General features: G+C 44.7%; 2 protein-coding genes across 3 annotated transcripts in view; one reads left to right on the top strand and one right to left on the bottom strand.

Annotated features, from left to right (window-relative positions):
* PLXNB2 (plexin B2) overlaps positions 1-11,246 on the bottom strand; it is a 273,275-nt gene extending 262,029 nt beyond the window's left edge. For both annotated transcript variants that reach the window (XM_064142401.1, XM_064142407.1), the window contains exons 1-2: positions 11,157-11,246; positions 649-748 (exon numbers count right to left, since the gene is read on the bottom strand). The gene's annotated coding sequence lies outside the window, so the exon portion shown is untranslated. The remainder of the gene's footprint in view (positions 1-648; positions 749-11,156) is intronic.
* On the top strand, positions 10,616-17,362 carry LOC135174821 (uncharacterized). The gene is made up of 2 exons (XM_064142408.1): positions 10,616-11,569; positions 13,002-17,362. The coding sequence occupies exons 1-2, from the start codon at positions 10,953-10,955 to the stop codon at positions 13,066-13,068; spliced, it is 684 nt and encodes a 227-aa protein (XP_063998478.1). The 5' UTR covers positions 10,616-10,952; the 3' UTR covers positions 13,069-17,362.
* The last annotated feature ends 6,130 nt before the right edge of the window (positions 17,363-23,492 follow it).

Raw genomic sequence — 23,492 nt, 5'->3', positions numbered from 1 at the left:
TCTTCAAATTATCAGCAGGAGAAAAAACATCAAGAGTTTAGTTTCAAGGATGCTGTTTACATTAACTGAATTATTTTACAGGCCTCAGGATCAAAATGAAAAGATAATAACTAATTGCTACAACTGGGAAAAGTAAATTGGAGGTCTTTACCAAGTACACCTGTACACAATAATTTGAACAGAGGCAGTGTAAGCAACACAGATTGCAGAAGTGCAATTAGAGAAGTGGAAAGTGTTACTCCAAGCAATTGAGACTACATTTTGATAACTAAGTTACCTTGGAGATGATTCACATGCACAAGTTGCTTAATGCACAATGCTTAATGTCATTTTACATTGTGGGTCCAGGAAGTTAAAAATCACTACTAAATCCGACGGTATCCAGGACAATGATAAAGTACATTTTCATGCCAGACTGTTGCATGAAATTTGAGACTGTAACATTTCAACTTGGGCCCAAAGCACAGAAACTCCATACAGTCATCTCTTGTCTCAATGTGCCACGCCAACCACACTGCAGTGCTCTACAAGATGCCCTCCTCCTCAACACACCATGCTTGAAGAAGAAAAGGAGGTTGGAAAAACAAACAAACAAACAAAAACACCAACAAATCAACAACCTTTGGTCCAAATGAGTTCTCAGCCCACCTGAGCAGCACAACCACCGCTACTGGAAGGGACTTCTTGAGGCTCAGGCTTCTGTGCAAAAAGCTTCCAGGGTGAAGTGTGTTTTGATGTGTACTTGCTCCTGTTGGGAAAGTCATAGAAAGATGATTCAGAAAACACATATGACAAGAAAATGGACAACATGCACAGTCAAAGAGAAACAGCTTGCTCAGTAGTTTTATGGGCATCCCAAACAAGGAATCATTTTGGAGATAGTATCTCAAGACATTCCAGAAAACATCTAATTTTCATCTGTGTAACTGCAAGAGGGAAGAGTAAGGAAGGTGAAATCTATTGATTTCCCACTGAATATGGCAATTGCAGACTTAAAGATGTGTCATATCAGTCAAATAAATATCAAATCAACAGGATTTTTTTAATTAAATATCAATACATATAGGCCAAACAAAAAAAGCTGTCATTACTGAGAACATCATCATGCAACTGTAATGCTCCTTTTGCAGTTTGCAATGACTAGGATGATGCTCTGTTTCATCAGCTACCTGAAAATAAGCATGTCCTTGGTGGTAAAATTAATAGACTACATTGTTTAGTAGCATGATAAACAAAAGTAGAAAGGAAATCACAGAGATTTAAATCAATTACTTGCGAAGCTGGGCTTGTTCCAACCAAAACAATCTAAGATATCTAAATTCAGGTATGCACACCCATTTACAAGGAATGCAGGTAAGGTTTGCAAATCAGACCACCATGACCTTAAGATGCAAGACAACCAAAAAATGTCTGGGGCCTCATCACAGCCTCATAACTAAGTGTTCAATTCAGAGCTTCTGTTGCTATTAAAGGGCTAGTGCAGCTTGTGAATGCAAAGATAACAGAATGAATGGAAATACTGAATGGAGTATGCAAATGTAAAGAGTGTCACTGAAATACAGTGCCCAGTTCCATGGATGGTGCTCAAAAAAAGATGTTGAAAATTAGAGAGCATGCAGAGCAGAGCCACAGAAGCTATTAGCATCTAGATGGTAAAAAAGGCATTATGCATAATCAGATTTAAAGATTCAGTCCTTTTGATAAGCCACACAGACAACTGACAGCCTACTTGCTTATCTTTAAGGAAAAATATAATTATCTGCAATAAAGAATGATTTCATATAGTCATGAGAGAACTTAGAAGGGATCAACAGATGCAAGTCAAAAAAATAGATGGATCCTGTTAGAAACAAACAGAAGCAACATTCTTAAAGATGGATTAACTTGTTCTCAGTATTTTCAGGATAAGATATGCTTTGGCACAAGCATTTGATAGGCCCACGAGTAACAGCTGAGTGGGATGGCCAAATATCTGCAGGACTTGAAAGCTCCTCTGACCCTGAAGTCTCAGCAACAGTCTCAAAACCAAAACAAAACCAAAAACAAGCCAACAAAAAAATCAAACAATAAAAAACCCTACACCAAAAAAACCCAAACCCTCAAACAAAACACCCAAAGGGCCAAAGTGTATTGCCCTGCATTTTCATTAATGCTAGCGAACACTGAATTAAATGCACAATGGACTGTGAAATGCTTGCAGATCTTCTCCCAGCTAAATGTCAAATGAAGAGGCCATCTGTTAATAAACATAAACATCATCTCTCTGGAGTTTTATTCAGTGTTCTAATAAGTAAACTCACACTACCATTCAGTGCTAGGGGATTGCCAGAGCAAGTGAACCTTTTTTGCATCTATGTCTCAACAGCCTGGGTGGGCAGGAGGCATCCCTTGGAACACACAGCAGGTACATATTCCTAGTCACAAAGCTGGCTTTACAGTTATACAGTTATTGACTCTTGTAAAACTTCTACATAGTACTCAAAGATTGAGCAAAAGCTTTTCAAACAAAACCACATTCATTTTGCAAGATTGCGAGGAAAAAGAAATATTCCAAAAGTGCCCCATGTCAGTTGCCCTTATAGTTTGGTAACTTACACACACTAAGTGTGATGTGCATGCATTGCAAGCTCAACTAGAGTTTACATGAGGCAGGGAAAAAGGTACAGATGCTGCTGATGTGAATCTAAACTGCACTGAAAAAACTTTTGAAGTCTGTTAACTATTCACTAATTCCACAAGGCTGGAAATAGAAGAGGTTAAATTAATGCTTTCACTGCATTTCCACAGCCTTAACATCAATTTTATACTCATACACCTTATACTGAGTAATACAAACTGTGGTCACATACCCTTAACTTGAACAAATTAACAGTTTATTTGCCTAGGCTAATTTCAAACAAAAACATTATTAAATTGTTTTGATTCGGCACAGAAGACCTCCCTTTGTATTTTAGTTGCATCTTTCTTACCAAATCAACACACTTTATTTTTGATGCCCTGTGGCTGTCAAGTAATACAAAATACATTCACTGCAATCTACCAAAATCATAGCATGGTTTGGGCTGGAAAGGATCTTAAAAGATCATCTAATTTCAATCTCTGCTCAGGCATCTGCAACCTCTCTGGGCAATCTGTTCCAGTGTTTCACCACTCTCACGGTGAAGAAATTCTTCTTTACACCTTATCTAAGTTTACCTCAGAAGGTTTAAAGCCCTATTCTGCATCTTGTCCTATCACTACATTCCCTTTTAAACAGCTCCTCTTCAACTTTCTTGTAGGCCCCCTATGGGCACTGCAAGGCTGCCAGTAAGGCCTCACAGCCTTCTCTTGTCCAAACCACTCCAGCTCTCTCAGTCTGCCCTCACAAGGCAGGTGCTCCAGCCTTATGACCATCTTTGTAATCCTCCTCTGGACCCACTGTAACAGTTCCATGTTCTTCTTATGCCAAGGGTCACAAAGATGAACACAGTACACCAGATGGGTTGTCACAACAGCAGAAAAGAAGGGGAGTCACCTCCTTTGAGCTGCTAGTAATCCTCCTTTTGATAACCCCAAGATATGATTGACTTTGTGGACACCAGAGAGTGGTGGTGAATGAAGCCATATCCAGTTGGCAGCCAGTCACTAGTGTGTGCCCGAGGGATCAGCGCTAGGCACAGGCCTGTTTAATATCTTTGCTGATGATCTGGATGAGGGGATTGAGTCCACCATCAGTAAGTCTGCAGATGACACCAAGTTGGAAGCATGTGTCTGTCTGTTAGAGGGCAGGAGGGTTCTGCAGAGGAACTTGGACAGGCTGGATAGATGGGCACAGTCCAATGCCATGAGTTTTAACAAGGCCACATGCTCAGTTCTGTACTTTGGCCATAGCAACCCCATGCAGTGCCACAGGCTGGGGACAGAGTGGCTAGAGAGCAGCCAGGCAGAGAGAGATCTGGGGGTACTGGTCGACAGCCAACTGGACATGAGCCAGCAGTGTGCCCAGGTGGTCAAGAAGTATCCTGGCCTGTATCAGGAATAGGCCAGCAGGACCAGGGAAGTCATTCTGCCCCTGTATTCAGTGCTGGTTAGGCCACACCTTGTTAGGAAGAAGTTCTTCACAGAAAGAGTGATTGTCCATTGGAATGGGCTGCCCAGGGAGGTGGTGGAATCACCATCCCTGCAGGTGTGTCATGGTTTAAGTAGAAGGGTTAGGTGACTGATTGGACTCAATGATCTCAGAGGTCTTTTCCAGCCTGGTTAATTCTGTGATTCTGTGACTGCAAACATATTGGTGTGCCATGTTGGGTTTCTCATCAATTAATACTCCCAAGTTCTTCTCCACAAGGCTGCTCTGAATTCATTCTCTGGGATTTCCCCAATTTAGGTGCATGACCTTGCACCTGGCTTTGTTGAAGTTCATGAGACCTGCACAGGCCCACCTCTCAAGCTTGTCAAGACCCCTCTGGAGGGCATGCCTTTTCTCCAGTGTCTTGACTGCACCACACAGTTTGTTGTTGTCAGCAGACTTTCTGACAATGCACTAAATCCCATTGTCTGTGATGCAAATAAAGATATTAAACAGCACCAGCCCCAGTATCAATCCATGAGGAATCCCACTTGTTACTGGTCTCCACTTGGACATCAAGCCATTGACCGCAGTTCTGTTGAGTGTGATCATCCAGCCAATTCCTTATCCACCAAATCCATGCCTCTCCAATTAAAAAACATGGACGTGATGCAGGACATTGGCAAATGCTTTGCACAAGTCCAGGCAGATAATGTCAGATGATGTCTCTTCCCTTATCTACCAATGCAGTAACCACATTGTAGAAGGCTACCAAATTTGTAAGGCATGATTTGCCCTTAGTGAAGCCATGCTGACTGCCACTTTCTTATTTTCCATGTGCCCTCAAATAGTTTCCAGAAAGATCTGCTCCATAAGGACATAACCAGGTTGGACCAATGATAGCAGAGCAGTGGATGTGGCTTATCTTGATTTCAGTAAAGCATCTGACACTGTCTCCCACAGCATGTTTCTGGCTAAACTGAGGCAGTGTGGTCTGGATGATCAGGTAGTGAGGTGGATTGGGAATCTGTTGAATGCAGTAATTCAAACTTGGCGTGAACAAAATTACTAAGTTGAAAGATGATGTTTACTAATTATAAATAGAAATGGCAAACTCCTTCAAGCCCTGTAGATACAAGCTCTGCATATAACATACTCCACATACTCAGTATGTAGTTGTCTATTAATATCTTCCAGTTTTGATTCTGTAGGCAGTGATACCTGCACATCTATGATCACAAGACAGAGACATAACTGTGGACAGAGGCAAAGAACATGCTTACCACTGTGCCCGAGCAGCTAGGCTAACAGGAGGTATCTCACTTTCCCTAGCTATGTTACAACAATAACATTATTTTTCCCAGTCCAATGGCTTGAACTGTCTTGGTCTATGTGGTTACTCATGGTAAGTGGTCTGGATGATCAGCTAATGAGGTGGACTGGGGACTGGTTGAAGGAAAGAAGCCAGAGAGCTGTGATCAATGGGTTGGAGTCCAGTTGGAGGCTTGTAACTAGTGGGGTCCCACAGAGGTCAGTACTAGGACAAGTTCTGTTCAATGTATTCATCAATGATCTGGATTGGAGCACAGAGTGTACTGTTGGCAGGTTTGCTGTTGACACCAAACTGGGTGGAGTGGCTGCCACACCAGAAGGCTGTGCTGTCATTCAGTGACACTTGGATAGGCCAGAGGGTTGGGCAGGAAGAAATTTAATGAAATTCAACAAGGGCAAGTGTAGAGTCTTGCACTTGGGAAAGAACCCAGGTATCAGTATAGGCCAGGGACTGATCTGTTGCAGGGCAGCAAAGGGGAAAAGGATTTGGGGGGATCCTGGTTGATGGGAGGTTGAGCATGAGACAGCAATGTATTCTCATAGCCAGGAGGGGCAATGCCATTCTGGGGTGTATTAGAAGGGGTGTAGCTAGTAGGTCGAGAGGTTTTCCTGCCCCTCTACTCTGCCCTAGTGAGGCAACATCTAGAGTACTGTGCTTACTTCTGGGCTCCCCAGTTCAACAGGGACATACAACTGCTTCCAGTGCAGAGCCACAAAGATGAAGTGAATGGAACATCTTTATTACAAGGAGAGACTGAGGGATCTGAGGCTCGTTAGCTGGGAGAAGACTGAGAGGTGACCTCATCAATGTTTATAAATACGGAAAGGGTGAGTGCCAGACTCTGCTTGGTGATGCCCAGTGACAGGACAAGGTGCTGAGACATAAGAAGTTTCATAAAAACATAAGGAGAGGAATTTTTTCACTGTGAGGGTGACAGAGCACTGGAAGAGGCTGCCCAGGGTGGTTGTGGAGTCTCCCTCTCTGGAGATATTCAAAGCCCACCTGGATGCATTCCTGTGTTATCTGGTATAGGTGACCCAGCTCTGGCAGGGGGGGATGGACTAGATGATCTTCTGAGGTCTCTTCCAGGCCCTGACATTCTGTGACTCTGTGCTCTTGCCAGGCACAGAGGCGAGACTGACTATCTCCACTTTCTGTCTTCAATTAACAATACTAGCTAACAAGAAATGCAAGTGAAACACTGGAAATAAGGTTTTATTCAATAACTTTTTGAAGATGACACACATAGATTGAATAAATTACTAATTTTACATGTTTCCAGGAACTACTAAGCTGTTTGCTGTAGGGCAGGCAAGAAAGCATGTAACAAAAAAAGAAAAAAAAAAAAAAAAAAAAAAAAAAAAAAAAAAAAAAAGAGAAAGGCAGAAACTTGGAAGCTAACCACAAACTTGGAATCAAGGAGAGAAGCACCTCAGAAGGCACCAAGCCAAATGAACCCAGGAAGCTGGGTGCAGAGCTAATCATCAATCCATGCTGGCTCCCAGAAGCCAAATTCCAAAGAGAAACTGAGTGTCCCAGTGAGCATATGGCTCATTACCACAACTCTACTGACACATTCCTGGGGACAAACACTGCCCCATGTTATGGCAGTCTCAGGTCAAGCAATTGAGCAGAGACTGATCATCAGGTTTGCTTTGAGATTTTTTCCAGTAATCACCACCAATCATTTGTCAAGCACATACACTTTTGGATACTATGTCAACAAGTAAGCTTTCCCTCAACCACCTGAAATTGAAACTTAGAGAGATCCAAAAGTTACGTACTTCCAGAGGGGGAAAAAAAACTTGAACAAATTAACTGAATTGCTGTCTGCCTGAAGAAAGTCCCAGCTTCACAAGGTCCCCACAACAGCTCCCAGGTCTGCCCCACTGTTCTAAAGCTTAGGAAAGCACATGTCCCCTCCCTCCTCCATCCATCCTCTGGAGCCTCCAGAGGCAAGGACTCCCCATCCTCCATCCTCTTTGTAGCCAGATCTGAGCAGTATTATAGACACCTAGAGAGATTTTTTTTTTACCACTAAGCCACTGGTGGTTAGATAAAATGGCTATCTTCAACTCTTTCTTTCCACTTTGTCTGAATAATTTTGACAGATAAAAGAGCAGGAGGTAAAAACACTTACTACCCAAACACGGGGTTACAAAACAAAAAATGCCACCTTACTCAGGCTGTGCGTTATATTTTTCTTAACAAGGATTAACAAAAAAATGTCAAGTCCAAGCTAGTCTCATACTTAAACACAGCACCTAAAGTAATGCTCCTCTAATTCTAGTTACCCTGGCTTTATTGTAGCTAATAACAATGTTATTTTTAAAATTTATTCTAATGGTAGCCATTTAAATAGAAGAGGATCCATACACACATTATAAGCTGAGCATCACAACTTCTTGTGGTAGATGAGAAAACTTGCAAGAAAAGCCAAAATAAATATGCCCTACTGAGTTGAACTAAAAGACAAAGGTGAAGAAGTAGGAGGAACACCACATTGGAGTTGTTTGTTTACTTAATTCCATCTTAATTATTTAGGCTCTCATCTCACTAACAGCTGTGCAGGTGCTAACTTCACTTCAAGAAGGACCTACAGTTTTTGTTTGCATAAATCAAGTACGTTTAATCAAGTGCACATTAGCTCATCAACACATTGGAGATGATGAGAAATTGCATAAGTGACAATGCCAAGCTATTTTAGTGAATATTCATTATATCTCTGTCGAATAGTTTGACTGGAGGAGAGTGAGAACAAAATGACAGTAAAAGAACGGTAGCAATTACTCTACTAGAAGTTAACGTTGCCATTAACCGTTTGCTGGCAAGAGCTTAAAGTTGTAAACCTCAATTTAAGCTTGTTACCTTAATTTTGCAATTACAATTCAGTATTCAGAATGTGATACTAGTGTCACAAATATCTTCATTCATTGTTTCACAGGATCACAGTGTTTGCAAAAGACCTTTAAAATCATTATGTCCAATTACTAAAGTGTATGTAAAGCTCCAAATTACAGCCATTACAGAAATACAAAATGCTTAGTATCACACCACCACAAAAAATAAATGTGCAAACCACTTTTTCAAAAGCAAGACAGAATCCAAGTACGTTAGCAACAAGTCACTGGTATTGTTTGTCCTTAATAGGCACTCATGACAAGATCTCCTTTCAAATGTAGTTTGTTCTTAAGCTGCTTATGCATGCAAGACAAATAGCTCCCAATTTTGTAAAGATATATAAAGCTTTTGCTCCACTTCCAACATCATCTGTAGGAAAATTCAGGCAGAAGCAAGCTCTGCCCTCAGTGAGGATATTTGGCTAAAAGAAAAAATCCTTTAGTCACTTGCTAATTCCCAAAACAGATGAATGAGGAAGAGTGGAAAAGAAGGGTTGATTTGGTGCTCCGCCTACTACGACCTTCTGAAATCCAGAACCCCACATACAGTGACTGACCAACCAAGAAGGTCCCACAACCACTTCTGGTACACAGCTGCCTCCTTGCAACTGTTGCCCACTGAGACATGGTATGAGGGAGTTTGCTGGAGTCAAATTTGCTATTTCAGAAGAATGTAGGTGCTTATGGGCTCTGGTTCACAACTCCAGCTCAATTTAGCTGACTCCAGCTGTTTGTCTTGTCATTGTGCCAGCACAGAGATGAACAGGAGGGTCATGCTACCTGACTTCACAATATTACACCACTCACATGAGCAGCCATGAAATGCAGTTTACATTCATATGCCCAGATGTAAACTCCAGCAGATTCAAAGTCCAATAGAAAATATGGCTGAATGGTAGAATAACCCCTGGCAAACGAACAAGGTGAACAGCTGGATGCTTCAGGTTATGGAGCACTAGAGTCACAAGCATATTTACTGTGCTATCCTTCTCACATTGCTGACAATCCAGGAGCATCAAATAAGTCTGATTATCAACACTGTTGTAACAGACTACCATCAGTATCCAAACCTTCAGGATGTGTTTTGGGGGCTTATTTTACTACAAAATCACAGCATGGCATTTTGGTGGGTTGACCCCAGCTTCTTAAAGTTATGTCCGATCATTTAAAAGCTTTTTATATCAGAACTCACCATTCAAACTCCTTACCCAAGCACTGACACCACCTTCTGTATTAAGTAACATATTCTAAGAACGGTAATTTTCTACTCGACATACAAACAGACTACGTTCTCATCAGCGGTTGAAACCTACAAGGATTCAAGACAAGGAGAACAAGCCACACCAGCCTTGGGAGTAGATTTCCTCCCTTTTGTTTTGGCTAGAGGTATGCTCTGTTCTGGCTTTTCCATCGCAGGCAGCAGTCCCTGTGCCCAAGCATGCCAGATACGTCTCACAACCCAAGAGGCAGGCTGGGAATTAAGTACCATCTCTGAACGCTTATGGAATCTCACTCCCTTGCTCACAGCAAGTGGGCCACCTAGCTGATTTGCCTACGGCATGGTACACAGTCCTGTTGCTATGAGGCCACTTAACACATTTCAAGGCTTTGGAAAGGGAAAAGAAAAAGAAAAAAAGATATTTTTTTCAGCCCACCTTTGAGGTTGATGTGCTCAGGAAAAGACCTGTAAAGCAAGCCAAAGCCAATCCTAGGTACATACCAGCAGGTTATTAGTTACCAACCCTTGCTTCCTTCTAGATTCCATTGTAATGAGAACATAAACAGTGAAATAAGTATGTGTCTCCCTCGAATGAATCACCTATTCAGAGTTCCCTCTGGTGTTCAATAAGCTAACCATCACATTCAAGGTAAGAGTGTCGGTAACAAAAGCATCAAGTTTCCTCACAATCAAGTTATCATTCGATGATGAGCTTGGTGACAGGGACAAGACCCTAGTGATGTAATTCACAGACAACAAAGGCAATGCTATTTCGCCTGAGATTTAAGAGACTCGATAAACTTACACTTCCTCTGTTGTACATTCACTCGAGTGTCTTATTAACCCAGAAGGGATCCAAATCGTTACTCATCCCTTTTGACTCCGGGTATCACCGAGACTGACGCAGTCTCGGAGAAGGCACAGTCCCAAGTCACAGGTGGTACAGCCCAGCTACACAGGGAAGGCAGAAGTGTTCTGCAGCTCCCGAATAACTATGCCTTGACTCACAAGCCTCTCCAGCCTCGCACTTCGATTCGCCTGCATGAAACACGAGTAAAGCGCAGTCTAATTATCTGTTTGGAAAGAAAGTTTAAAGCTGCCTCTGCAAAGAGGCAAAACGCGTTGGCAGGAAAACCCAAACGAGCTCCCGAGCCGGCGGTCTGAAGGCAAAGGACAGGGCCGGCGCTGGGCCAGGGCGAGCCGCGGCATCGGGGCTGCTGGCCCCAACAGCGCCAAGAGGATTGCGAAACTCCCGAGAAGAGTAACCAGCCCCCGCCAAGCAGAACTGCGCTTCGGCGCAAGGAACAGAGAGAGCTCCGCCGGGCACCGGTGATCCTCGGCTGCCGGGCGGGAGGAGCCTCCGCCCCACACCTCCCCTCGGCCCTACAGAGCGGCTTGGAAAAGGGCTCAAAGTCCTGAGTTGTCGCCTGGGAGCCCCTTAATCAAAACCATATGGGACGCAGGCAGCGTGGCGGAAGCCCCCTCCGCCCCAGCCCCCACCGCCCTGCCCCGCGGGCCGCAGCGGAGAAAGGGGGAAGTTGTTATGCCCGGGATTCAGCCGCTCCCGAGCCTGGGGCAAACGAGGGGGAATCTTGCCGCGAAATCCGCTTCCTCCCAGCCCCATCCCGAGGCGCGCAGAGGTGGGGGCTGTTTTACCTTCAACAGGTGCAGACGCCGGCGGGAGTAAGTCCCGCGGGCTCGGACCGTCTGAGTTGCCCGAGCGGGAGCGGCGGCGACTGGAAGCCGGGGACGGGCGGCGGCGGGCTGGCCAGAGGCGTTACGGCAGCCCCCGGCGGCCACCCATGCTCCCAGAGGGCCCCGCCGCCGCCAGAGCAGTCGGAGTCAACGCGAAGGAGGCAGCGGCTGCGGCCACCTCTGAAAGGAAGGAGGAGAACAGCGGGAAGAGAGGCAGGGAAAAGCAGAGAGAGGAGAGAAACCGCCTCGAAAGAAATTAATCGTCACATGACAGTCGCGATCCGCCGCCGTCCCCCAACAACCCGAGCCTATGCCGGGGAGCCGGGAAAAGCTGCGAGGAGGGGACACACCTGTAGGCGCAGCACATATCCGCTGTAAGCACAATGCGAGACAGGAAACTGAAAAAAAACAGCCCAGGGAAGGAGAGAGGCTCCCGTTCGTTCGTCCCTCCCTCTCTCTCTCTCCCTCCCTCTCTCCCTCCCTCCCCCCCATCCTCCTCCTCCTTCTCCTCCTCTCTCCACCCCCTGCCCCCGGTCAGGATCTGCTTGCAGCGCTGTCTCACGCAGAGAGATTCAGGCGGAGGGCCGGGAGGAGGCAGGCGCTGTACTTTCTCTCCCGTTTCCTTTCTCCGTTTCTGCTTTGTTTTGCCCGCCAGGCAGGCAGAGCCGGCGCGGCGGAGCGGGGCCTCCCGGGGAGCCCCGAGTTGAAGGCGCGCCGGGCCCCGCTGGGGACAGAATCCGGGCCAGGGGCGGCGAATACCCAACCACCCGCGGGCGCTCCGTGGCTGGGAGTCCACCCCCGCGGCTCTCGGGAGTAAATAGTGGGGAGTGGTAACAACGGGATTGCCAGGGCGGCCTCTGCCCGAGGCCGGTGATGGGCCTCCGCAGAGCGTTTGTGGGGCAGGGGGCACCATGGCGAAGGGTCGTCTTGCTGTTCCGTAAGTAGAGGCCTTGGCGTACCTGGCGTATTCCGGTGGTGTCTGGGGGTAACAGCGTAATTTCCACCTCTCATCCTCTGCGCAGAGGCTCCTGGGCTCCCAGAGATGGCCTCTTGCACAATCTGTCCTGTTGTAGGGCCACAATAGGTCACTGGCAGCATTTTCAATGAACTTGAAGTACACCAGGATTTGTTCCTTTCAGGTAAACCTTTTGTAATTGCAATTTCTGGAGGTCTTCTTTTCTTCTCAAGTGCTCCACTAAAAAGCTCGTGACAAAATTTTGGTTTCTCCTAGAAATACTAACAGGAGTGAATGCAAAACCCATTTCCCACCTGTATGTAAGCACATCACTTTGCTTTAGCATCATGATCCTCTCCACATTCAGATGTCAAATTGGTGTCAACAAGTAGTAGTGTAGGGATAATCTATTAAAAGAATTATAAGCATGGCTTAGGTGTGCTTCGGGCAAGTTGGTTAGACTTTGTAAGTAGTTTTCCATCAGTCAAACGTTAAGCAGCAATGTTGCAAGGAGTAGTTAATCAAGACTTTGGCACTTTGAGCACAGCTTCATTAAATGCTGTGCGTGCTGGTCTTCTCTCTGAAACAACAGGAGAAAGCTGGTCTGAAAGCCATGCTTCTCACAACGGTACTCTGGAAGGTAATGAAAAATTAACATTGCATCTCAGAACAGCAACAGATACCAAATGAAATAATCTCCAAAATCTATACAAATGAGAAGAGTGAGGAGCAGTTGGAGGAGATGTTAAAACTGGTTTTCAGACCTCAACTGCACAAAGTGGCACTGAGTCTTAGCAATGGGTTGGAAGCATTCAAACGTAACATAGTTCTTTGTGTTTTTTCTCCTTCAGGGGCTGTGCTCAGGTGGCAGACTGTCCTGGCTGGGTCTCACCAGTCTGGCCCAGTTTTTTTTGCTAACGTCCACCAGAAGGCCCTTGACCTTGTTTGTTTGCCTCCTTCTGGTTTTTCATCTGACTGGGCTGAGTCACTGTAAGGTGAGAAAAGAATGGCTCTGGTGCAGTTGTGAGACATTTCAGACTATCTGGATCCTCCCTCCGTACTTCTTTGCTTGCTCGAATAGAGAAGAGAAATCTGAAGAGGAGGAAGATGGGACTTGCCTAGGAAAACTGTGGAAGTCCTGACAGGAATCTGGGACTGAGAAATTCATAGGCTGCTAATGGGCTTGGTAAAACTTCACTATCCAGGCTGCTTTTTCAGTGTCTGGGATTCTGGCCAGGTTGTGCCCAAACTTCTGGCAGTATGCCCCGGAATTAGTGTTCTCCCTGTGCTCTGGCCCGTGAATCCCTGCCTCCCAGCACACTCTGCCCCAGAGGCTTTTGTTGGGGTCTTTGCCACTTCCTCCCCCACCCTGCCTACTCAAACCTGGTGATGTGCTTGCTCTACTGAGGCAGAGGAAGCCCCAGGTGTGGGCACACATCTGCTCTGTCATGGCCAGGGCTGTGCTGTACTTCTGCTGTCTCATGGTGGCTGTCCCCAGGCTAAATCTAAGCATCACAGCATGCCACACATTTCCCTCTGTCAGGAACAATTTTCTCCAGCTCCTGTTGCTCTGGCCTCCTAACAGCCTACTTTCTTATTAAACAAAAAGGGAAAAAAAAAAAAAAGAGAGAGAGAGAGAAAGAAACTCCAACCGAACGAGTAAGGAAAAAAAAAAAGCCACTACACCAAAAAAAGACTGCCAGTGGACACATACCACACACACAGCCACAGCAACGGTGGTAGTTTATTTAATTCAAAAGAGGAGCTGGTGAAATGCAGCCAAGCTGAATCCTCATCCAGTCTATACAGTTACGTGCTGGGTATTTGACCTTGCTAAGTGTGACAGGAATTATGAAGCTAAACTAAAGGTCAAGGTAGCCACACAGCATCCCATCCTAGGGCAGCTGTCTTCTCTGTGAAGTCTCCTTAAGTTGCTGTTCTGCCAAGCACATGTGGATGTACTAAAGCAGCAGCACAGCATATTGGCCTGTGCTTCTGCCAGCTGGGGCACAAATGTGTGCTTCAGCACTTTTGTTACCAAGTCAGTGCTGAATTCAGCACTCATATGGCTTGCAAAGGTACAAAGAGTTCACAAGATAGTGTTCTGGCTCCCATTGGCCCTTCCTTGTCTTGAAACCAGCACATCATCCTTCACCCCCGTGGAGAAGTATGTGATGCAGGAAGATATCTTCCCAGTGAACCCAGATAAACAGCTGCACATCAAAAACTGCTATTTACAGCTGAAGGATTATTCCACTCCCTTATCACTACCCACCAAAACAAACAAACAAACAGAAACCAAGAAAAAGAGGTCACATCAAATCCTAAACTAATAAATGAGCAACTAGTAAAGGACTGAGTGATTAACAGCTTCCCAGACTCTTGGAGATTTTCACTGCTGGCATGTACAGCATGTGGCTCAGGGAGGAAAGCTTTGCTCTCTTCCTCTCCAGTGTAAGGACACAAATAGATAGCGAGACTGTATGTGAATATGACTCTAGACCAGATTTTGGTTTCCTGTTTATTTCCTCCCTCTGCACTCCTCCAGTCTCTCCTCACCTTGTTGCCATGTTGTCACCTGTTCATTGTTACATGTGTCCTTGTGTTTTTTTTTTCTCTGCCTATTATCTTTTACACTGGATGAAATGTCTGTGGCTCTCTCCTGCTTCCCTTCTTAGTGCCATCAATTCTCAGCTTTTATCTGAGGCACATGCTGTTCTACAAGGAGACCTTTGAGGCCTGTAAAAAAGAGCTGAACTTCCAGCTGTCATTATTAAAACACCTTGTTCCACAAGCAACAGGACTAATGAATCTGGGTTTCCTGTGGCTTCATCTCTGACTCAGTCATTGCTATATCCTCATCTCTTGTTCCCCTTTCGTGTCCAGTGTGACATCTCCTCTTGGTGGCAGGAGACTGCAGTCATGGTTGCTGGTCAAGAGTGGCATGCATGCTGTCTGCACAGCACAACTGCCTGCACTGCCAGGACAACTGGCTGCTGCCAGTCACAGCCCTTAACAGCTAGATCCTCCTACATCTCTGTTGGAAAAACTAACTTGAGTCTCCAGTCACTGATGCTCACAAACCTCTAGGAACTTGATTAACTTTGGGGCTTCTACCTCTTTTATTCATTTGTTTGCAACTAGACAGTGTGTTCTGACATTTTTATGAGGGGCTGATGGGCAGATAAGCAGCCACATGATAGGTGATCAGGCTTTAGGAAGGAAGGTTGCTGCCCAGTGGTCATGGAATTAACATGAGAACAACCCAAAAATAAACCTCAAACCCTTTAAAATTATTAAAATTACACTTTACATGCACAGGAAGTTCTGATTGTCCTTGTATTCCCACATATCTGAGCAACCTTCATACATCCTTTCTGAGGATATAGAACTGTCTCAGTTCTATTCTGAAGAGGGGGAAGAAAGGGAAAAGGATCTGCCTTACAGGTAGCTGAAATTCATTGGGCCCTAGAACTGCTGCTTCCACCATCCTTTGTAAGAAATTTTTATCATTAATAGGAATGCAAAAAGCACAAGAAGAAATACACTACCTGAATGGTTTTAGTCACTTGATTAAGGTATAACCAAGAACTCTACAAGACATTTTCATCCCCCATCTGATGTCTTTGGTTCTGATGATCTTAAAGGTCTTTTCCAACCTAAACAATTCTGTAATTCTATGAAAGGGCACCTCATCATCTCCTGCTAGGGACCCAAATATACATATTTATATTTTTATAGTCCATAAATCACCTTGGGATCTACTTTTTTTTGATGAAAAGTGCCAAATAAATCTGAGGTGTTATTATTAGATTTGTGAAATGTCACTGTGCACATCCTGACTTATGGCCTTTGTACCAAACTCACATGGCAGATCTATTTGTATATATTTGAGGTGTTTTTTTTTCTTCATTGATGGATTTCTTGGTGACCAATTTCCAACAATCTAGAAAAAAAAAAGTTTTAGGGTAAAATAACCTAAGTTTCATTCCATTAATTTCTTTTCCTTTGATACTGGAAAATATCTGTGCTGCTGGAGCAGGTAGTTCTGGTATTTACTAACTCGCTTGATACATTTCTTTACCCCTGTGCAAAATGTTTCCCAGTCAGAATTTTGCTTTTGTTTAGTTTAGCAGGCATTTTGCATATACTTTGTTACAGATATAAATTGCTGCACAAAGGTACAAAATAGAAAACCAGCAGGCCCTGCATACTATTTCCATGTGGAATCCACAGAAAGCCTTATATGGGTGTGTGCATATGTATTGCTGCTACAAGTAGCAGTCCTCCAGTCAAGACTTGACATTCTGACATTGCCCTGGTTGTACTTTATTGTGTGTGAGCCTAGTTAAGAGATCCTTGGGTAATTAAGAGGTTCGTACAGACAATGCTTGTGGTTTTTAAGGCTACCTTGGATTTTTTCTGAGGAATTAATTATTTTTTAAGTCAAAATATGAAAAGAAATCTGTTATTTTCAAATGCAGCTAGAATGAAAACTAGTGTCAAATGTTGACAACTGATATCTGTCCTTGCCTTTTTTTCCCCTTTCCTTTTTTTGTTTAAATAGACCCTTCACACTCTTACATATATATAAAGCAGGAGAAACAGCATTTCCAAATTTAATTAAGGCAGCTGCCTAGATGAGTTCCAAAGCCATTGTTCTGCTATCATAAACCACTCATTTTAACCACAGCCAGTATACTTGCATTTGATGATATTGCTAATTCTGCAACTGGTTGGAGAACTAGCTGTTGGAATTAGTTGACTGTCATCCATGCTACTATAAATTCTTATAAATGCCTTACTGAAAAAAAGCCATAGAATCTCATTATCTACTAATATTTGAATTAGTTTTATTATGGAGAGGTAGGTTGTGGGAAGGCAATTACAAGTGAGAGTGCATGATTACAGTGTTCTGTTCCAAAGTGGAAAATCAGATTTAACTATTTTATGCTGGAAATAATGCATCTTTTTTTACATCAGTAACTTCAGATAGTGCATAATTAATATTTTCTGAATATATATTGCACAAATGTTGTGTTTATACTATTCAAGCATATCTGGTCTAGAGCAGTTAAACGCAGAGCTAAAAGAGTAGGAGTTAAATGTGGTACAACATAGAGAAGCATTTATCATTTTGTCATTCAGACCAATCAGAATTCATCAATGACACAGCAGTTAAGATAGAAAAATAAAATATTAACTACTAACACAGAGGCTACATTTTGCCTTTTTATTCATAGGAGGATTTCTAAGACAACACAGGTATTTTAAATTAGTAGCTAAGCTTCCATCATGTGGTGGCAACTAATCAATAAATCATGTGTCATTGTTGTGGCTCAGCATGTCAAATACCTACATTTCTGTGTCCGTATTTACAGGGTTTAAGACATTTTTTGTTGTATCAAAATGTTTACTCATTGGCCCTGATTTCAACAGTGGCTATTTTCCCATTGATGAAATTGCTAGAAAAATCACATTATCTGTTTCTGCCACAGGGAGGAGATGGAATAGGGTAATCAACAGGAAACCTGTGTTCTTTAACACTGTTTGCCTCTGCATGTGGGTTTACTAAATGCGCATGCTTTTTATGAGTGACATGAAAAATAGCATCCTGCTAGACACACTGGACATTTTGATGCTCATGGGAGATGGTAAAAGGATGAATGTTTTCAAAAGCAGCTTTTGTCATGCATAAATCATGAGGCTTGTACTGAGACCTGGGATATCCAACTCAAGTTATTTTGGTTAGATAACAGCACAAAGATGGACTAATAGAGTTTCAATTATGCTGCCCATCTCTGTGTACTTTTGCCTTCCAGAACTCTAGCACAATCTCAATCTACCATATGAAAGCCAATGCCCTGCATAAGTAGGTGAAATAGCTGGTCAGTAGACATCCAGGTCTCTGGTTTAGGAGCAGTGGCATACAGCTGAAAAAGCATTAACCTTTGTCATGGTCTCCCATTGTCATTAATCACATTTTGAGTGCCTTAGCCACTGTGTCAGAGCACCTAAAGAAATTTTCTTGATGAAGGCAGTTGGTTCACTTGAACCCAGGCCAGAATAAAGCAGTGTTTGTCCTCAGAGACAGAGATGTTAAAAAAAAAGTGGCCTAAATGCAGTTGCTGTCTCTTGGCTGCAGTAAACAACCCTCATTCATCAGGATATTACAAAATCTCAGTGTCATCTACACATCGGTCTCAAAAATACCTTTTAAAAATGTTACAGTTTATTAGAAGATTATCTTCTCCTGGACAGTGACTCAGGATGTAATAACCCCCATGTTTATCACAGGCATGTTGGGTAGCTGGAATTCATGAAATCTGAAGTGAATTGTGAGGGTTTGTATAGGTTTCTGCGAGTACAAAATGCAGATGCTTGATTTTCCTGTGTCTCTGGTTTATGTATGTATACACACACACACACATATATATGCATCAAATCTCTGCTTACAGTTCTTCCCTCAGTGCAGTGTAAAAAAGCCCAAGTCTTCACTTCTGGGGTGATTAATAGTTGAGACTGCAGCTATATTTCATTATAATAATACTTGCAGAAACTGTGCTCCTCTGAGACAAGGCAGAATACAAAGCTCGGCATAAAATTTGTGAGAGCTGAAAAAAATCAGTCACATCAAATCACCTACAGAACTGTCTTTCATGGTGGCTCAGGCAAACCAGGAAGTTGATAATTTTGAAATAGTTCTGAATGTTTCTTCCCTTCAAGAAAACTTTCACAGTGTAAATGCATTTCAGTTCAGATTTCTGTTAAAAAGGAGAAAAGGTTGTGATACCCAGCCGCAGCCAGGGCGGTGCCTCTTCCTAAGCCTTGTCACACAATGAGGCACTGTTGGGTGCAGAAGTCCAATACCTGCAGCTCTCTGCAACATGTGGTCTTTCTGCTAGGACAACGTTTATTGTGCAAACTCATTATGGTATTTCACAGACCCAGAGAGCTGCAAAGGACCTCTGAAGTATCTAGTACATGCTCCTGACTTGGGGCAATATCATCTACGCATACATGAGATGATGGAGGTCTGAGCATTTTGCAGGCCAGTGTCTACTGCTTAACTATTACTGTAATCCTGATATCCCATCTGAATCTTCCATGCTGCAGATTAAATACTTTGTTCTGTATGCTAACAAGGATGCTGAAAGCATGTTGTTCTTGCTTCTTCACAAAAACCCTTTATGTGTTTCAAACTTGGGATTATACCTGTTCTCTCATCTAACAGCTTGAAGCCTGAGCAGGGGGTTTAGGTCTGAAGTTGTGTTTATCTAGGGAGATATTAAAGCAGCAACTACATCTCACAGCTGGCAACTGCCGTCTCCCTGATCTCCACTCTCACTCTGTTGCTGCTACCTTTGGTTCCTCTCCCAAGCAGTATTCTCAGCATGGTGCTACATGGAAGTGAGCAAATGAGTACTGAGTGTAGCAAATGATGATTAATGAACACTTTGTCCCTTCTCTTTTTGTCCTTTCTCTCCCAGCATGTCCGTGATAATTAATTTCTTCAGGAGGAGTTTCACATTATGGCAATGCTAGTCTAAGATTCTCTTCCATGATTGATGGTCCCCATCCCCTTCTCTATTTCTGATCTTGTAATCCAAAGAATCTCTTGACACAGTGTATAGGGTTAACACTCCTGGGGGAGTGACCCTGAACCTGACCCTAGGGGTCTTGGCCCCTCCTCAGGGGTGGGCCACACTCCAGGTGATGGTTAGCCCACTCCCCCCACTTCCTGTGGTATAAAAGAGACAGGACCTTCCTGTCTCTCCCTCTTTCTCTCTTCCTGCGTTCATGATCACACACACACTGATACTGCATACCAGCACAACACGTGGCAGCCACGAGGCAGAGACACCATCACACTACTCGGGTTGTATCCATCCCTGTTTGTATTTTGCTGTTTTCCCTTCCTTATCCTTTGTAAACTCCCCTACCTCCAATCCCTTTTTCTAAGTTATTGTTAAACTTTTCCTTTTTTTACTTCCAAATCGAGTGAGATTGATTTATTTGGGTGTCCCTACCTTTATCTCTCTCCCTGTCTTTTGGGGAAAGGAGGGGGAAGAGGGGAGGGCACTCTATAAATTCTATAAATTGTCATTGGGTCTACCAAATTTATAAGAGTCTCTGGGAACTTGCATTTGAACCCAAGACAATTTATTTGGCGCCCAACGTGGGGCTAGGTAGAAAGAATTCTTTCAGAGAAGATTTGGAAGTTAAAAAAAAAATGGATATTCTGAAAGTCTTAATCATTAACGCTTTTGCATGGCTGTTGTGGGGCTGGCTGTTAAAGTTTATAAGTTACCATGTCTTCTGGATTGTCATTGATATGCTCTGGGAATATTCTAAGCATTTGCCTGCCCGAGTCTATGCCTATTTCCTGAATTCTGTTAGTAATATCACTGTGTTTAGAAATGTTTCTGGAACATGGAATCAATCTGAGTATATGCATTGGAACACAGAAGCTCCAGATATTTTGGGGGAGAAATGGTACTGGATAGCTGTTATTTCACTGTGTGTAAATGTGGGTTTGGGAATGAACAAGGTAGCTCTGAACTTGGACACGTGGAAATATCGAGTGGGCGCCGCCATTAGGGTGCTTAGGGGGAGGGATGGCCCTCACTGCCCGAGCTGCAGCTGCGGGGGGCGGGCGACAGGGCAGACCGCCCCTAGCGCGGCTCCGCCCCAAACTCCGCCTCCGGTCCCGCCCAGGGCAGCCCCCCGGACCCTGCCCCCTCAGCCCAGCCCCCTTCACCTGGCGCCAATTACCACGCGGCCAGCAAGATCAAACGCAAACCCTCCCGCAGATACCGATTCAGGGCAAGGGACCTCTTCGGGAACCAGCACCCCCCAGCAACAGCAACCAGCTGGAAATGGACCTGATAATGGAGTGATCCTTATCAGCTCCACACCCAGAAAGGAAATCAGGCACATAAGGCAGGAGTATGCAAGGGCAAACGGACAGTCCCTTTTAGCCTGGCTTTTGAAATGCTGGGATGCAGGAGCAGAAACCGTGGACCTAGATCAGAGGGAGGCAAAGCAGCTGGGATCCTTGTCGAGGGATGGAGGTGTGGATAAGGAGCTGGGAAGGCTCGATGGTACCCACTCACTTTGGGCCAGGCTTCTGATAGCTGTGAGGTACAGGTACCCGACTAAGGATGACATGATTTTCCATCCCCTTAGATGGACAGATATGGAACAGGGCATCTCATACCTGAGGCAAATGGCGGTTCAAGAGATGATTTATGGAGCCGACCAGATGCCCTCGGACCCTGATGATGTCCGCATGAAGCCAGCCCTCTTAAAGAAACTGACCCAGTGTGCCCCTTCTACATATGCCCCCACATTGGGAGCACTGCTGCTGGGCAGAGACCCCAACAACCTTCCCACAATCAGGGAGTTTGTGAATTACCTAAGACAGTTTGAAGACAGTTTGTCGAGGAAAACCTTAATTGCCACTGTAGAGACCCTCACCCAAGAAATGAACGAGCTAAAAGCCTCTTTCTCTGAAATGCAGAAGGCAGAGGATGACTGCTCTTCACCTTCAGAATGGGTGCAAGTCTCAGCTGTAAGGAACACACGCCGCCGTGCTCCTCCTCCTCCCTGCAGGAGACCAGCCCAGAGCAGACAGGGTACACACAGGGGGTCACTCTGGAGAACACTGTGTGACCATGGGGAAAACATGGACAGATGGCATGGCCAGCCCACCTCAGCTCTATGGGCCAGGGTAAGGGAACTGCAGGGGACAAACACAGGGAATAACTCCTCCAGAAGAGGGGTTGCCCCAGTGTCCCGCAGGCAGCGCTCTCGCTCAAGGGGTGGTGAAGCCAGTAACTCAGGTCCATGTGCCTCATGCGGTCACACTGCTCAGAATTAGAGGTGCCCTGTCTCCAGCCAGGCGGAGGCCAGGGATAACAGAGTATATTGGGACGTGTTTGTGAAATGGCCTGGCACTTCTGAAGCCGAGAAGTACAGAGCGTTGGTAGACACCGGTGCCCAATGCACTCTGATCCCCTCCAGCCACAGGGGGACAGAAACTGTTACAATTGCAGGAGTCACAGGGGGGTCTCAGGAGTTGACTGTGCTGCAGGCTGAGATAAGCCTCACTGGGAATGTGTGGGAGAAGCACTCCATAGTAACTGGCCCTGATGCACCTTGCATCCTGGGGATCGACTTTCTCCGGGAAGGGTACTTTAAAGATCCGAAGGGGAACAAGTGGGCTTTTGGCATAGCAGCTGTAGAGACTGCAGACAAAGAGCAGCTGTCTATCATGCCTGGCTTGTCAGATGACCCTTCCGTGGTTGGTACTCACAAGGTGGAAGATGTCAAGTTACCTGTTGCTTCTCGTGTAGTTCATCGCAGGCAATACCGCACCAACAGAGACTCCCTGCTACCCATACAGCAGCTGATTCGCCGCCTGGAGCAGCAGCTTGTCATCAGCAAGAGCCACTCGCCCTTCAACAGCCCGATATGGCCAGTGCGAAAGGAGACAGGGGAGTGGAGACTCACGGTGGATTTCCGAGGCCTGAACGAAGTGACTCCTCCAGTCAGCGCAGCCGTGCCTGATATGTTGGAGCTGCAGTATGAACTGGAAACGAAGGAGGCCAAATGGTATGCCACAATTGACATTGCTAATGCTTTCTTCTCCATCCCCATTGCAGAAGAATGTAGGCCACAGTTTGCCTTCACCTGGAGAGGAGTCCAGTACCACTGGAACAGACTGCCTCAAGGGTGGAAGCACAGCCCTACAATCTGCCATAGCATCATCCAGACTGCACTGGAGAAGGGTGGAGCTCCGGAACACACAGTTATGATATGTATCCAATCCCATAATGAGCTTCTTTTGAGAGCCACCCATCAAAAGATAAGAAAAGGTGATCTTTTTTTTCCTACTTGCAGAATGCCTGCTGTTACTGCTCAGCGAGGTCAGGATGATGTCAGAAGCAGCACATGGGTTGGAATGAGGTGGGATATGGAGGTAGCAGACCACTAGACCAACCATTAGGTCAGCCTCAACATCCTTTCTTCCTATTAGAGATGAGAAGAAGTCACAGGAAGTAATCACCAGGTGCATTATTTATGTTTTATCTCCCAAAATCTGTTTTTAACAGTACCTGAGCTTCAGCTCCTACATTCCTGTGAAGTCACAGCTATCTATGCTTGAAGTAGGTCAGAGGCTTAAGAATGAGGATGTTACAAAAAGGCAATGTAGTTTTAATCCTTCTCTGATGATCTATTTTTCTGTAAGATTTCTCCCCCAGGCCAGTCCTAGAGCAGAAGTCAAAAATGTAGTAGGAATATTCACATATTAAGCTTTCTGCGTACCAGCTACCATG

Source organism: Pogoniulus pusillus, chromosome 4, assembly GCF_015220805.1.
Source record: "Pogoniulus pusillus isolate bPogPus1 chromosome 4, bPogPus1.pri, whole genome shotgun sequence".
Taxonomy (NCBI): Eukaryota; Metazoa; Chordata; class Aves; order Piciformes; family Lybiidae; genus Pogoniulus; species Pogoniulus pusillus.
Note: the sequence above shows the minus strand (reverse complement) of the source record. Positions and strands in the feature narration are given on the sequence as shown.

Bases quoted from the DNA above. Each gene is read 5' to 3' on its own strand.
- LOC135174821 (XM_064142408.1), top strand. From the start codon at position 10,953: ATGGGACGCAGGCAGCGTGGCGGAAGCCCCCTCCGCCCCAGCCCCCAC. The intron at 11,570-13,001 runs GTAAGCACAATG...TTTCTCCTTCAG, and splicing joins AGGCGCAGCACATATCCGCT to GGGCTGTGCTCAGGTGGCAG.